We start from the raw sequence: 16,726 nt of genomic DNA on the forward strand, positions 1-16,726 counted from the left end.
ATTAGAGGGAAGGAAAAATATCTTGGACTAAGCTTTGGTATTGCACACAGGTCCCCAGGCCAATCTCCCATCGACACGTAGTAGAAACCCTAAAGTTGGGAATGTCCAAGATGGAGTTGACATTGCTGTCATTTTATGTAATAGACAGCTAAAAATAATGAAAACCTGCTTCGTCCTCTAAAAGAAAGCAACTCATCAGTCTGCTTATGATTCCTTTTCTATGTTCTCTTAAGCCAAAGCTAAGGAACACCCAACCAACAGAGGTAACAAATTAAAGTTCCTAAAAAAGCTTGCTCTCTCTCTCTCTCTCTCTCTAAAAAGCCTAACTTAGCTTACCCTAGAGAGCAAGAATAAAAGAAAACAAAACCTAGTACCATATTTATATTATAATATACATTATTTAAAAGATTTGAACATATTTATTACATACCAAATTCAGAAATTAATTATGGGAAGAGGGAAGGTGGAGCTGAAGAGGATCGAGAACAACATAAACCGACAGGTGACATTCACAAAAAGAAGAAATGGGTTGCTAAAGAAGGCGTACGAGCTCTCAGTTCTATGTGATGCTGAGGTTGCTCTTGTCGTCTTCTCCACCCGCGGCAAGCTCTATGAGTTCTGCAGCGGCTCTAGGTACGTCGATATTATATATGAGAGCTTTTTTGTGTTTTCGTTATGAATTTTTTCATATTTATAATAACAAAAAATGCAGCGTAATTTTCAGGGAACTTGGGTGTGTTGCAAGGTAAAGGGTGCCTTAATATTACAGAAATTGTTTGCGTATCGAATTCGAGATGGGTTTTTTTATTTCTTTCATTTTAAGGCTTATTGCTTATATGAATTGAAACCGTGAATTTATGACTAAATTTGTACTTGAGAAGAGCTAATCAAATATTTTGAATGGTTGATACAATTAATCAATTCTGAGTTTCTTTTGTAAATTATTCAAGATTGTTCCTAAGGGGTGCGTAATCAAGATTCTCCCTAACTAAGTTACTAAGAATTAAGGGTAGATGTGAGGATCGAGGGTTGTCAGAGTATATGTATATATAGGTCCTTTTCTTTTTGGTTCAAGAAACGTAGCTAGCCCTTTGATTCAGTTTCATTACCTGTAATGACCTTACTCTGAAGTTTACAAGTATTTCTCTAAGTTGGAACAAACGTCTAGTAACCTAGGTTAATAGATTCGTATATGAATCGATGTTCGGATTCACAGTATGATAAACGCACCCGGAATGGATAAAGAAATAAGGAATAGAGATTGGAAGTTTCAAACTCAATCAAGCTTTAAATTATGTTAGGAAATGCACCAACAAACTTTATCACAATCTTATAATTAAGCTTATAAACTCTTCTCGGAGTCGCTTATTTTCATGAGAATTTCAATGGTGTTCCTTCCCTTGATGTGTAGCATGCCTGCTGGAAAATGTTCCACTAATATTAAAATGCAATTATAGCTCTTGTAAAATTTTATTTTTATGGTTTCAACTCCCCTTATTTTCCTCTCATACAATTCTCAAGATAAGATATCAAGGCTTGAATGGTACTAACTTTATTGTGACATGATTTGGGCCTTTTTGCTTTCCTAGCATGTGAATGTACAGAGTGCATGTGCCCTCTTTGCCCTTTTGAATTTGCATTCTGATAATTTCCTACAATCCTTGCCTGCTTTCATTTTCATTTCAGCATGGAGAAGACACTTGAGAGGTATCAAAGATGCAGTTATAGTGCATTGGAAGCGAGTCAACCTGCTCAGGATTCACAGGTTGTCGATAGTTTGTCTATTGTATTAATTAGCTTTAACTTTAAGAAGCATATAAAGCAACCTATATGCCCATAAATTTCTTAATTATCCAATAGTACTTAGGCTCTCAATCTGTTTAGGGACAACTTTAGGGCCCGTTTGATAACCATTTCAATTTATATGGTAGACTACATAGGAAAATGAGAGTGAGAATGGGAGTCATGATGAGATTGAGAGAGGATAAGAGGATGAGAGGATCAGAGGGAAGAGTAACAAAAGTGAAAATTATTTCAAATAGATTTCAGTTTTAGTTTTTATTTTCACTTTTTTTACTCTTTCCTCCCTCCTTCCTCCCTCCTTCATCTCAATCCCATCTTCACTCTCATTCTCACTTCCATTCTCCCTCTTTTTCCTCTATACTCTAGCACAAAAAAATGAAAATTAAAAACTAAAATTGAAATGATTATTAAACAGACCCTTAATTTCTTGGTTTGGCTGATGCATGTTTGTATGTGCTGTAATGGAGTTAAATTTCTCCACAAAACTGCCTCACTGATTTTTGACATAAGTAGTTGAAACTTCTCTGGCATGTTCACAAGCAGAGCAGATACCAAGATTATGTGAACCTAAAAGCAAAAGTAGAGGTCCTACAGCGCACGCAGAGGTATATATGATCAACATTTTGATAGAATTAGAAATTTGTTTGCAAAGCACCCTTCTTGTTATGTAGGTCATATAATTATATTGAGTGGACATTTTCTTGGAATTCTTTTTAGAAATTTTCTTGGGGAAGATTTGGGTCATTTAGGCACCAAGGAGCTCCAGCAGCTTGAGAATCAACTCGACATGTCCTTGAGGCAAATCAGGTCAACAAAGGTACGTATATTTTCAAAACCTGCTCCAAATTAGTTAGCATATGTATCAATTTTCAACGGGGTTTAGCTCAGTACAAAAGGGGCTTGATTTGCAGACTAGTGGTCTCAAATTCAAACAACTATAGCACCTTGGTAGTGTTTGTGTGAGAAACCCCCTCTCTCTTATAGTTTAAACTATCGCTTATATTTATTATTATTTTTTAAATTGTAACAATGTGCTATTTACTTGTTTGCAGACCCAAGTTATGCAAGGTCAGATATCTGATCTTCTGAGGAAGGTTAATATATATGCAGAGACTATCTAATTTTTACTTTGCGCTTTCTTTTTGGTGAATTATGTTACCAAGTCTTTCAAGAATTAATTGTGCAGGAACAGATGCTGCTGGAAGCAAACAATGAACTGAGAAGGAAGGTAAATATACACTCAAGCTCAAATTCATGTCTTCTCTCCTTATACTAAAGCCATTAATCAAAACAAATTCATGTCTTCTCTCCTTATACTAAAGCCTTTAGTCACGGAAAAACGCGATCAATAATCTACAAAAGTAACCCGAAAAAAGTGACTATGGCCAACATCTTTTGTAGCGGTTTTCAAATAGCTATACATTTTTGGGTCTAAATTTTCATGTAAATTGGGCAGCTGGAAGAATGTAACGCAGCCATTGAAAGATATTCATGGACAACTAAGGAGCAAAATCAAAATGCTCAATTTGAGGGATTCCTTGACCATTCACAATGCAACAATACATTGCAGATCGGGTAACCATATATCTTATGGCTAAAGGGTCGTTTAATCAAATTGCATTAATTCCTTGCATCTGTTTTTTTTTTAAACTATAAAAGAAATTAAATTTTGTTCTCTTTCTATGGGGGATACGTTCACAGCTACAATCCTCCTGCAGTAACAGATCATCATGAGCTACAATCCTCAACGCAAAGTCATAGTGGATTATTCGTCCCTGGGACGTGGATGCTCTGAATCTTGGAGCAATGAAAATATTTGTTGGTCATATTGTTCGCTTATAATTTGTAGTTAATTATTAATTATTATCTCACATGCAGAGAATAAGGGAACATTAATAAACTTTGTGTTAAATATATGTAATGTTATATGTATCCTACATTAGGATTTGTGCTTCGTCCAAAAAAAAATAATATATGATTGTGCCCTACAAATTTTCCTTAATTACATTTCTTTTAATATTTCACCTCTCACCTAATATATTACATGTATTAACATACATTTCTATGTTTATTTGGTCATTTAATCATGTTTAGTTCAACATGATATTAGTCACTGCATAACTTTGAAACTCTAACATATTTCAGAATGCATAATTTTTAGAATCTTGATATACATTCCAAGTCCAATACAATTTTATTTTGGAATTTTCGGATGTCAAAATTGATTTGAACACACCAAAATCGGAATTTTCAATCCAACTTGCACCCTTAAATGAGAGTCACGTCATAAAACAAATGAGCAGAAGATTATATATTGTTTCCATTTTTGTTTACTATAAATCCACACCTTCCATTATTTATCTCATTCTATATCTTATTAAAGGAAATTAAAAAATACAACAACAAAAAAAGGGGCAACGTACTATATTGTCTGTCAATCAACAACACAACATTAAAAAATGCCCCCCACACAGCGTTCTAAGCAAACTCTTGACATAACTAAATGAGTCAACTTAGTAAGAAATAAGAAAAAAGTTGATCGACATGACATGTTATTGTCAAACTTAATCATAAATTATTATTCTAATGCGTGCCACAAAATGAACATTTCCTTACCCAAAAAGGTTTAATAAATTAACAAATTAATATTTTTCTTATACAAAGCGATATTTCAAATTATTTTAATTTACATAAAACGGATATTACGAACCCGAATTAATAATAACGGACACACTACCTTGACCAACTAACGAAATCACAAATGCTAAAACGGTCAACATCACGGTAATGTGCGGTGCGAAAGCTGTCAGTGTAAAGAAGACCGTACGATGTGTGAGGCTAGTAAGTAACTAGTGAGCTTCTAAATGAGCTCCACTAGAATACAAGAAAGATAAAATGTGGTTCCTAATCCATAGGAAAACGACGACACATTACACCCCAGCCAACCACAGCTCGACAACACATCCTCAAAACCACTTGTACACCCTGAAACCGCTTTTCCATCTCAACTCGTGCTATATTAATTATAATCCCCGTTTTCCATATACCGCACATACTTTCTCAGACGCCTTCAGAGCTTTGGCTACAAGAAGAAAAAAAAACAACCAAAATGAATTCAGTTCATTTCATTTCTTTATATATATAGGGTTTCAGGTTGTTGTCTTTCTTTTTTTGGGGCTGGCCTTGGATTTTTCTCTTGTTTGGGTTTTTTGGTGAAAGAAAAATTAAAGAGGCAGGAGGTGCAAGCAAAAGAGTGTAAAGTTTTAACTGAGAGAGATCATAACTGTTATCATGGGGAGGGGTAGGGTTCAGCTGAAGCGCATAGAGAACAAGATCAACAGACAGGTGACTTTTTCCAAAAGAAGAACTGGGTTGCTCAAGAAGGCTCATGAGATCTCTGTCTTGTGCGATGCTCAGGTTGCTCTGGTTGTCTTCTCCAACAAGGGCAAACTCTTTGAGTACGCCACGGATTCATGGTAAATATTACACATATATGTTTTTCTTGATTTCTGTGGTTTTGTTTTCTTTGTCCGTAGGGTTTCACTGTATAACTATGTCCTGACTCCTGCTCGCTGATCAATTTGTCATCTGGATGATGCTGGTTAGTTTATGTTTTTAAGATGTAGATCGCGCAAGGTAGTTTGCAGATCCATGACAGCGTACTTGATTTGATGTAAAATAGTACTCTAAGATTATACTCTTTTGTTTCTGTTTTGGTCAAATTACTTCATGCGTACTTGTCTAAATTTGATCTCAAAATTATGTTAGTGAGGAAGTACTTGTATTTATTTTGGATCAGTGACGAGACTAAGCGAAAAAACCTGTTAACATATTTGTAATAAAATTTAAAAATAATTAGTAATAATTTAGCTGCAAAATCGTTTAAATTATTATAGAAAGAATTTAATTTGATTCACTTCACTTGAGAAACATAGTAAAATCTCCAACGAAGTTTTTGTCAGCAAAAGTGAAAATGATCAGATAAAAAGGAGTGGAAGCAGCAGGAAATATTCCACTTAACATATATATAGACCCGAGAAAGCTCAAAGAAAAAGAAAAGGCATCAGCACAGACTAAAGTAAAATATTTACCATTTGAATGCATATAAGAAATTATAATCAACATGACTTGAAAGTTCTTGAATGATATAATCTATCATTGATTATTAGCTAATTTGTTGAAGAATATAAGTCCTACATCGGAATCTTGACTAATATCACCGAGGCCTTTTGTGATAAAACCCCCACCTACTGGGTTTTGTAAGTGGTTAAGTTGGGGACAATATCGGTGTTGCTAGTAGTGAGCCACTGGCCCGTCTCTTTGAAATTTAACATAATTAATATTTTGATTTCATCTAGATATATATTAATTAGTTTGTACATTTTATGTATCTTGATGTGCTGATCATGTACAGCATGGATCAAATACTTGACCGCTATGAGAGATACTCTTACGCAGAGAGACAGCTAGTCGAACCCAATTTTGAATCACAGGTACTTGCCTGAAACAAAACTATGCGGATATTATTGTATCATTAGACTGCAGCCTGCAGGACCTATTTCTTTTTATTCTTTTTTAAATGATTGATATGGTCTCTTGATAACGTTGTACGTTATATATATATATCACATGCAGTGTAACTGGACCTTCGAATATTCTAGACTAAAGGCTAAAGTTGAGCTTTTGCAAAGAAATCAGAGGTACTATTTAGTGCTCCAGTTACAAAAACATGCTCACTTTGTTTTCCTTTGCATGTTTTTATTAATTCCTTGAACCTCTATGGGCAGGCACTATTTGGGAGAAGATCTCGATTCGTTGACTCTGAAAGAGATCCAAAGTTTGGAGCACCAGCTTGAGACCGCTCTTAAACAAATTCGATTAAGAAAAGTACTGAACTAACTAGCTAGAATCAGCCTCCTAATTCTACTTTTGAAAATAAACAAACACTTTAATATGATGTTACATTGACTTGTATTTGTTTTGATGGCACTGTAAATTATTTTCTTTGTACTGCAGAACCAACTCATGCATGAATCCATCTCTGAGCTTCAGAGAAAGGTTAGGACTGTTGTAGCATAATTTGTTACTTGTAAAAATTGCAGCATCGAGTTAAATATGTTCGTATGTTTTTTCTCATTCGTTGTGACAGGAAAGGGCGATGCAGGAGCAAAACAACTTGCTAGCAAAGAAGGTAAATTGCTTATGTTCTATTAAAATTGCATGCACGCGACGCAATCTTCATGAACTTGATAATCTTTTTAAATAAACTACCAGGTGCCACAGTAAAGTCGTCATCAAGTTATCTAGAGTTTGTGGTCTGGAGTTATATATGTCTTTAATTATTTTGCTTCTTTTTATTTTTATTTTTATGGTTTCTGTTTTCCTATGTACAATTTGTGAATAGATCAAGGAGAAGGAGAAGGCCGCAGCTGAGGAGGTTCATAACTGGGAGCAGCAAAACAATGGCCTTAACCTGCTTCCACAGCCGCTTCCACAGCCGCTTCCACAGCCACTTCCACAGCCACTTCCATGTCTAAACATGGGGTGATTAATTTTCTAGGACCTATCTATCTTGAAATTAATGTTTTCATTTCTTTGTTAGTAAATACTTTACATCTAAAATCATTCTAAGTTACAAGGAAATATGTTATAAAACACCGCTGAATGGATAAACTTAAACTTTTTTTTTGGGGTCAGAAATCGATAAACTTGTTTCAACTAGTAGAAAGTAGTATAATTATATAGATATGAATTTATTTAAGTGGGTTTCCATTAATTAATTAACTTGCTGATCTGGAATACATCATATGATCATTTGCAGGGGCACGCAGCAAGATGAATTCCTTCAGGTGAGGAGGAACCAGCTGGACCTTACTCTGGAACCATTATATTCATGCAACCTGGGATGCTTTGCTGCTTGATCATCAATCAGTACAAAAAGAACAAAACAAAACTACATATGTTGGTTTGGTTGTGTATTAAATTTCTGGTTTGTTGGTAAATTTGAACCTAGACATTGCTAAGGTATGTGGTCGCAATCCAATCATTGACAGACTGATTATCAAGCACAGCCAATGAGGATTTGAACTTTGAAAAACTGTTCTATTTTATTGATGCCATAATTGTTGAGTAAATATATGTCTGCTATAAACTCTATACGACTGCCTTTTTGTCTAATTTACCCAAAAAATAAAAATAAATTCAGAAAGAAATTGAATGGTAAATAAAGTTAGGTTATAGAAAATGTTTTAATATAAGACACTGTGGTTATGCACAAGAAAAAAGAAATGGAAATATTAAGTAAATGGAGTTCATATATAAGAGAGGTTAACAGCTAGAATAACATCTATCTCATTTGGACAATTAAGCCGGAAAGTTATAGAATACTTACAGAGCCTCGATCTTTCGAGAAGAAAGATTTTCAAAAAAGGAATGGAAGAATTGATATTAATCTAAGGTATCTAACATATTAGCCTTCCACACACATACTTCTTAGAGTTTAGATTGCTTAATCTCTTCCACACACACACACACACATATATATATATATATACTTCAGTTGGTCGCTGCCCTTCACTCTTCAGTGATCATTGCATGCTAGACATTTTGGTTAAGTCTCAAGACGATTCATCAAATAGCATCACCTGGAAAATCAATTTGAAGACAGTCAAATTCCATATGAAGTTACAAATCCAGCTTTTTAATTTTTAATTTTGATTTTTGCTAGGGCTGCCGCATAGTGTGTGTAGCTCTCTCACTCTTTTGTGGGGTTGGTCGGACATACCACATAGTGAGGCGGCGCGATTGAAACTTTTCTCGGTAGATGAAAAAAAAGATATTTGTGACCTATACAAGTTATAAGAGGTTAGGGAAGAAATTGATTACCCGGCTGCAAATAGGACAGTTTTGGCTTCTCTCCATCCATTCATATATACAAGCAAGGTGGTAGTGGTGAGAACACTGCATGGTTGTCTTGGGATTTTCAGGTGTGTATTCTGCAGTCATTACAAAAACAGAGGTGCCAAGTTTTTACCACCAAACTAATAAGAAGACAAATTATATCTTAGAAAAATCAGTTATAGATTTTGCCATATGGCACCAGAGACTGAGAAAATAATAATCACCTTCCAGACATGTGGGGCATTCATCCTCATGTTCTATTGAATTTGAATCATCTAAACGAACAAGTTCTTGGGCTCTTTTTCCAGATGATGATGATGACTTCTCCGAGGAATAGTAGCTGCCAGAGCCAGATGGTGTAATCTCATTGGGTGCTGCAGCCTGATCAGTAGATGGATTGACTGGATCTTTTCTCCCATTCTTGATTGAGGCTGCAAATTCCTTTATCTAAACATTTAATGATAGATGATCATTATCAGAAATTGATTAGAAGCAAGTAAAGCCCAAAAAAAAAAAAAAAAACAGAACCAAAGAATTTGGGAAACTAAGAAAAGGGTACTACTTGTAATGGAAAACCCAGAAACATACTTTGTTGCACAAGTTAGGGATGAAGCCAACATCATTATTATTATTATTGGCATTGTCAATGTCATCTTGTACATGGAAGCAACAACAAACAGAACCCATGACACAGCTTGATCAGTTTTTTGCTTCCTTCAAGCTTAACCAGTCCTCCCCTGCCTTGCCTGCAGTGATCATAACAAAACCAAAAATATCTAAATATTTTAAGAGGCATAAAATAACCAAATCCAATATGAAAAAAGAGGCTTGATGAAGTTGCAGAGAGAATATAGAAGAAAGCATACTTGATAGATAGATATTTAAGGGCGACGCTTCCTTCCTTCTTCCCATAAAATCCCAAACGAACCAAAACTGAAAACAAAAATAAAGAAGCGGTAATTCAAGTCCTAAAGCCGTGTTATGTACATAATCCTATTTGTGTAAGGATACTGGTTTCCTCATACAATCAGAATTCAGAACTGGAAAGGTCAAAGATTACGTGGGGGCCATTGTTTGTGGGCCTTTTCCAATTTTTTGGATTTTGGGTCGGGCCGAAGCCAATTTGGATTAGGCTGAGTTTTGAACCCACTCAACCTAAAGTTTGGAACTAGGGTTTTTTTTTATTTTTTTTTATTTTTTGTGTTCTATTTAAATGAGGGTCAAGCGTAAAGCATTCTCTTGGTTTATTTTCTGTTTCTTAGAGCATCCACAGTAAGGGGGTGTAAATTCGGGGGTGTAAAGCCACTTTTACATCCCCTTTACACCTCCGGGGGGTGTAAATATGTTTTTTGCTCCAGTGGGGGGTGTAAATTCGGGGGTGTAGCCGTGGGTCCCAGCCTTTTATGTTGACTTTTCTTCATTTTTGTTCTCTTTTCTAGGGTGGGTCCCGCCTGCAAGGGATGTAAAAATGAATGTAAATATACATTTTATTTTACATCCCCATGGTGGTGATGTATATTTACATACATTTACATCTCACCATTGGAGACGATTTCGGTGACTCGGGGTGTATATTTAACATACACCCCCATATACACCCCCCCACTGTGGATGCTCTTAGTTAGCATACTGTTTCTCTCTTGTTCCCTGGCTCTCGAGGTTAAACGTTTAATTTGAAGACTTGTTGGTTTCGAGGTCGGAGGTCTTTCAATGGCCAAAAAATGTGGTGCAACGAACCCGAAGCTCGCAGAAGAAATCATATTCTCTCATATACTCCCACGGCTACCAGCAGAGGATCTGATGCGATGCAAGTGCGTATGCAAGTCTTGGTCCTCCCTCACCCGCAGCCCTTCCTTTGTCACCGGCTTCCACAATTTTCACAACAATGACACCACTAACTTTTTTTTCAAACAGATGAGCCGGTTCTTGTCGTCAAAAATAGAGCAACAAGGGACTGTTCCAACACCCGCGGCCAGAATTTTCCAATTTCTGAATTATTATTTTACTGATGTGCAGAGTGTCCATGCCTTGGTTTGTGCATCCTCTCACTTTGACTCTGTTTTCATACTTAACCCTACCACCCGAGAGTCCATCCAACTTTCCCATTCCAGTGTAATAGAAACCCGCAAGGATTCGGTTACTTATCGCTTTGGGTACATTCCAAGTACTAACGAGTATAAGGTTCTCCAGATCCTCTCCTTTCGTCTAGACAGAGATGGAAAATGGGATCTTCAGTTTAACACTTTCACACTAGGTAGGGATTCTTGGTGGAGGCCATTGCAGGTAGACCCTCGCCATCTTTTTTGATGCTCTAGCTTATGCCTATGACTCTCATAATAATTTATGTAGACATGGAAGTGTGTGCCTCAATGGGGTTGTCCATTGGATATACGAGAAGCAGAAATTCATAGTCGCATTTGAGGTTAGAGGGGAGACATTCAAAGCGATCCCACTACCTGAAGATTATGATAAAGAGATTGCTGATTATTTTGATCAAGATGCTAATGATTATATATGTGGTGGTAATCCTGATGATTATTGCCATCCAAGTATGGTTAAGGTGGGGGGATGCGTGGGTGTGTTTGTTGTGTTGACAATGACTTGAGACAAGCTGGAAACATGGAAAAGCTTGTCTACCACCTAGAAACACCTTTCCATGTTTTAGGGGAACACAACAAGCTGGAAACATGGAAACATAATTCATGCTTTGGAGATTGTAATTTATTGTGAATTGGATTGTAACCAACGGATAGCTATCTCTAGCTATATGTCTATATTTGTAGATATATATTCAATATGAGTAATAAGAAAAATTAAAATTTGCATTCTCTGCAAAACCTCTCTTATTTCACATTCTCTACTCTCTCAATTACACTATCTTTGGCATGGTATCAGAGCAATCAATTTTGGTTGCTTCTGCATAACCTTGTTCTCTCTTGTTCTTACCTTGTTTTTGCATAATCTCTACTCACCCTTGCTCATACTTTGCTGCTAAATTGTCCCTATCTCATACTTTGTCTTGCCTTAAAATTGGTTGTGATCACAATCCTAATTTGTGCTCTTGTTTGCTGAAGTTCTAAGCTTGTTTGCTGAAGTTCTAAGCTTATTTGCTTAAACCTTGTCCCTGCATAATTCAAACTTGTGTTCCTTTGGTTACTTTGTTCTGTTGTACCCCTGTTGTGTTCTTGAAATCTTCCGCTGCATTTACGTATCCATACTTTCACATAAGACCCGCAACATGGCACCCAAGACTGCTTATGTCATGACTACCGGTGAGTCTCCATCTCCTGCCTTGGTATCCGACTCCAAGCCCGACTCAGGTACACGCTCTACTACATGGATAATTGATACTGGTGCCACTGATCATATGACTTCTGACTCCACTATTTTTTCCACCTTATCTCCTAAATCTCATTATCCTTACATCACTAGTGCCAATGGGGCTCCTTCTAATGTTGCTGGAGAAGGGACTATATCATTTTCCCCTAAATTGTCTCTACCTCATACACTACTTGTCCCCTCTATTAAATGCAATTTGTTGTCTGTTGGGAAATTCCTTAACTCACATAATTGTTATGCCACATTCTATCATTCTCATTGTAAGTTTCATGACCTTACGACTCACGAGACAATTGGGCATGGTAAACGGAGAGGGGGGTTGTATACCTTGACGGTTTCATCACCACCACGAGCTATCCATGTTCAAAACTCACGTGCTCAACAACAGATTTGGCTATGGCATCGTCGCTTAGGACATCCATCGTTTGGCTACCTTCGACGGCTGTTTCCATCTTTATTCCAAGGCTTAGTTGATTCACAATTTCAGTGTGAAACCTGTGTGTTGGCCAAGAGCCATCGCACTGTATTTCACTCAAGTGATAGTAAAACAGAATTTCCTTTTGAGTTGATTCACTCCGATGTTTGGGGCCCTGCTAAAGTCTCTTCTACTGGAAAAAGGTGGTTCGTTACATTTATAGATGACTGTACCCGCATGACATGGGTATATTTGCTCACCCATAAAAGTGATGGTACCACCATAATCCGCGAATTTCATGCTATGATCACCACTCATTTCCAAGCATCCATCAAAGTGTTTCGGTCTGACAATGGTGGGGAGTATGTAAATGGTGCCTTGGCTCAATTCTTCAAGGACCAAGGCATCATCCATCAAACCTCCACACCCTTCACTCCACAACAAAATGGTGTCGCTGAAAGGAAGAATCGCCAATTACTTGAAGTTGCCCATGCCTATATGCTTGGTAAATCTGTTCCTCACCACTTATGGGGTCATGCTCTTCTCTCTGCAGTCTATGTGATTAATCGGGTGCCTAGTAGCGCTCTGAATTTCCAAACTCCACTAGATACCTTGGCTCATCACATCTCTCTTCCTACCATTCTCAAGTTGCCTCCTCGTGTGTTCGGTTGCGTTGTTTATGTTCATGTTCCTTCTCATTAACGAATTAAGCTGGATCCGTGTGCCCTCCGATGTGTGTTCGTTGGATATGGCTTGAATCAAAAAGGATACAAGTGTTACCATCCTCCTACTAAAAAACTCTTTGTCACTATGGATACCACTTTTCATGAAGATTTGAACTACTTTATGGTTTCCAAGACCCCTTCTCTTCAGGGGGAAAGGGGGAGTGAAGAGAAGAACTTGTCATTTGAAGAGAAGATCGAAAAAAATGCTGAAAAAAACGGAGAAGTACCCCAGGCGACCGGTCGCCACCCTACTTGCGACCGGTCGTTTTTACACAGAGTTGAAGATTCTCACGAAGTACCCCAGGCGACCGGTCACGATCCATTGACGACCAGTGTTCGTACCACTTTTACAAAAATCAAAGGAGATAGTATCGTATAGTAGTGTAGCTCGGAAGTCCGAGTGTCGTATCCACAGAGAGCAGTGTAAAGAAAATAACAGAGATGAAAAAGAACAAGTGTGATTGAGAGGTAGATTTATGCAAGATTTGATTTGGAGAAAATTTAATTGATTAAAACACTAAGGCATTGGGTTTCCACTTTTAACATAAGCATGCAACTCTTAATAATTTGATCCACAAAATATTTTCCATTGTAGTTGTTCAAAATAATTAAAGCTCTTTTTAATTTCCTTTAGAAGTATTCTAAGCATAACTTGTACCATTGGCAACAAACTATCAAAAAATAATCTTCATCAAAATTCTATTAATCTTTAGTAATTCTCTTCTCTTTTAAAAGCATGAAAGTTTTTACTACACTATGGGAAAAACATGATTGAACCCATGAAATAGATTATCAAACATTCATCAATTAATTAAAAAGAAAACTACAAATTCCATTTGAACAAAAACTACAAATTCACATTAAAGCTTAAGTTTGGATCAAACTAATAAAAATTACACACTTATATTAAAAGTTTCCTCCCTGGCCCTAGCTAGGGAGTTAGTTCCCCATAATAAAATAAAACTAAAAACAGAATTTAAGACTTAGAAATATGGAGGGAAAAGAGAAAAAGCTCAAGATTGTGGAGCTTGGTGTAGTTTTACAATGCCGTAGCTCCATCTATTTATAGGAGGATGGGAGCAATATTCATGATTTTAATATGTCTTCCACTTGCCATCAAACCAATTGCCAAGTTGCTTCCTTTAATTAATTCATTGTGATGATGACTCCTTATCTAAATTCTTCAAAACTTTCTTCCACTTGAACACTTTGTCATGCATTTCCATACTTTCCTTCTTCTCATTGTCGGGTATCACTCTTGAATTTCTCCACACCACTCTCCACTTGCTTCTTTACTCCAAGCTTTTATCATTTCAAATAAGTACCCATCATTTTCAAATATATTCCTTAATCTTGGCCTAGTTCCTTGACTTTGGTTTTCACAAAGATCTTTGAGTCTTCTTATCAATTGCTCCACTTGCTCATCTATCGTATCTTCTCATAAAAACTGCAGCAACTTTCCTCAAATTGTAGCTAGATAACAACTCAAGCATCATCATTCTTCTTTGCATTCATTGGTTGCAAGTAGTCAATTTGAACTTCTCCTTCATTGTTTATTCATTCTTTCTTTATTTCTTCAATGATGGAAGCTTTGCATGCATGTCCTAGAGTATATTCATGCAATTGATTGCTTCTTCTTTTCATTTGTTTTATCTTCAATTGCATTTGCTGCTGCACAAGTTGTCTCGAGCAAATTTCCTTGGCTTTGGCTGCACATATTTCTTCTCATCCTTTACTTTCTTCTTGCAACACATTACTTACTTCTTTTCCTCAACATGCTATTGGTGGAAGACACTTAATATCTACAAACAACCACTCATTAAATATAAAAACAAAGATTGGAAAGAAACAATAAAAATACTTTAATAGATTTATATAAAACAAAAGAAAATACTAACAAATATAAATTTAAGGATAAAACTTGTATTAATTTTGTGCTCATCAAATACCCCCAAACCTATATTTTGCTAGTCCTCGAGCAAAAGAAAATAAAAACTAAGTAGAAAAGAAAACTAAGCCACTTTCGCAGGGATCTCGATTGCATTTAGCATATGCAACAAGCCTTTAAACCCCTAGGTTACCCTAGTGGACGAGTATAGTCTCGTGAGGGCTTTCAGTGATGATACCCACAAACATCGAAATGAGAGTTTAAAAATTTATGCTACAACAAAATTTGAAAATTTAAACAAATGCTTAACCATCATCAAAAGCTATTTGGATTGAAAATTCATGAACAATTTTTAAAAGAGCAAACATGCTTCAAATTAATCCCCACATAAAGTTTTGATCACTTATAATCATTTAGTAAATTTTTCATTTGTTTCCTTTGGTGTTTAAGTGAACCAACACATTTTAGAGACAAAAGTTAATTTCAATCATAGTAACCTCATTATTTCAATCATTATCAAAATTCAGTGCAAATAACTAACCAAAGCATATATATACAATTTTTTTTATTTTTTTATTTTTTTTTTGATTGTGACTGTGCAATGTTTAGTTCCATTAAGCTTTCTAATTAACCCATGTAGCGAGATTTAGGCCAACGACTCTCAAACCAAAGGTTTTAAGGCATTAGGTGTAGAAACACCCCTAAGGGCTTTATTAACTCGAGTTAAAAAGGCTACAGAACTAAACTAGTCACAAAATGTATTTACCCCAAAACTTTACCGTTTGACGCGAACACTCGCTGCTGTTTAGGCAAGAGGCCCGGTTACTAAGTAAAACTATGGATAAATTAACATCATTATTATTATTTTATTTATTTACTTATTTATTTTTTTACGCCAAGGTCAATCAAGAGCAATGTCTTCTAACTCTACTTAAAACAACAAAGTTAACTATAATTGATCTTTTCTTTCATTCTCACTAAAGTGTTGATGTGCATGTGAGAGTTCAAAGTATAACTCATGAATTATCCACTAAATAGAAATAAGTGAAAAAAAACTAAAATTATGGGTTTAAAATTTAATAATATGTTTCCAATCGTAAAAATCATTCATGAGTGTTAAATCTGATTTGATGATAGTAAGCATAAAAATCTAGAGATAACACCATTTTTATTTTTTAATTTTAATTTTTTTTAAATTTTTGGGTGAAATAAAATAATTATAAAAAAAAAAAAAAACAAAAAAAAAAAAACAAAAACAAAACAAAACTTCTAAACCTTACCCCCAAACCTAAATCAAACATTGTCCTCAATGTTGAAGAATGTAGGTATCAACAAAGTTATAACAAGAAATGAAATGGAGTAAAGCAATTAAATAAAAGAACAAAAAAGAATTAAAATTATAATTTAGTTGCAAAAATAAAAAATAAAAATAAAAATAAAGGAAAACAAAAATAACCAAACAAAACAGTAAACCCTAACAAACAGTTCTACGCAAACCGAAACCCAAAAGACGAAGAAGTCCAGCCCATTGGAACCTCCAAATCAATTGAAAACCCAATCCAAACGAAAGCCCAAATTTTATTTTATTTTTTTTTTTTTCGGAAAGAAAATAAACTAAGTTATAAAAGAAAAAGAAAAATAAACACATTTCCAAAA

General features: G+C 35.6%; 4 protein-coding genes across 6 annotated transcripts; 3 read left to right on the plus strand and 1 right to left on the minus strand.

The window, feature by feature from the left end:
* The first annotated feature begins 117 nt into the window (after positions 1–117).
* Positions 118–3,795, plus strand: LOC110750365 (agamous-like MADS-box protein MADS2). 2 transcript variants are annotated; one of them, XM_088247336.1, is made up of 9 exons: positions 118–263; positions 440–633; positions 1,687–1,765; positions 2,317–2,408; positions 2,521–2,620; positions 2,856–2,897; positions 2,990–3,031; positions 3,260–3,378; positions 3,505–3,795. In XM_088247336.1, exons 1-9 carry the CDS (start codon positions 207–209, stop codon positions 3,596–3,598), a joined length of 819 nt encoding a protein of 272 aa, XP_088103462.1. In that variant the 5' UTR covers positions 118–206; the 3' UTR covers positions 3,599–3,795. The 2 variants fall into 2 exon arrangements, with proteins under 2 accessions (XP_088103462.1, XP_021806373.1); XM_021950681.2 differs by having other exon boundaries at positions 119–263; positions 2,347–2,408.
* A 1,039-nt stretch (positions 3,796–4,834) lies between these two features.
* Positions 4,835–7,937, plus strand: LOC110750352 (agamous-like MADS-box protein AP1). The gene is made up of 8 exons (XM_021950664.2): positions 4,835–5,279; positions 6,218–6,296; positions 6,439–6,503; positions 6,591–6,690; positions 6,820–6,861; positions 6,953–6,994; positions 7,208–7,347; positions 7,625–7,937. The coding sequence occupies exons 1-8, from the start codon at positions 5,095–5,097 to the stop codon at positions 7,722–7,724; spliced, it is 753 nt and encodes a 250-aa protein (XP_021806356.1). The 5' UTR covers positions 4,835–5,094; the 3' UTR covers positions 7,725–7,937.
* A 247-nt stretch (positions 7,938–8,184) lies between these two features.
* LOC110750382 (E3 ubiquitin-protein ligase) lies at positions 8,185–9,682 on the minus strand. Of its 2 annotated transcripts, XM_088247337.1 has the most exons (5): positions 9,570–9,682; positions 9,292–9,449; positions 8,928–9,150; positions 8,689–8,798; positions 8,185–8,447 (listed from the first exon to the last, which is right to left on the minus strand). In XM_088247337.1, the coding sequence occupies exons 2-5, from the start codon at positions 9,388–9,390 to the stop codon at positions 8,421–8,423; spliced, it is 459 nt and encodes a 152-aa protein (XP_088103463.1). In that variant the 5' UTR covers positions 9,391–9,449; positions 9,570–9,682; the 3' UTR covers positions 8,185–8,420. The 2 variants fall into 2 exon arrangements, with proteins under 2 accessions (XP_088103463.1, XP_021806394.2); XM_021950702.2 differs by lacking the exon at positions 8,185–8,447 and having other exon boundaries at positions 8,619–8,798.
* A 731-nt stretch (positions 9,683–10,413) lies between these two features.
* LOC148297851 (putative F-box protein At1g47730) lies at positions 10,414–11,010 on the plus strand. Its single transcript, XM_088248661.1, has one exon. The coding sequence runs from the start codon at positions 10,414–10,416 to the stop codon at positions 11,008–11,010; it is 597 nt and encodes a 198-aa protein (XP_088104787.1).
* The last annotated feature ends 5,716 nt before the right edge of the window (positions 11,011–16,726 follow it).

This window comes from Prunus avium, chromosome 1, assembly GCF_965620075.1.
Source record: "Prunus avium chromosome 1, drPruAviu1.hap1.1, whole genome shotgun sequence".
Classification (NCBI taxonomy): domain Eukaryota; kingdom Viridiplantae; phylum Streptophyta; class Magnoliopsida; order Rosales; family Rosaceae; genus Prunus; species Prunus avium.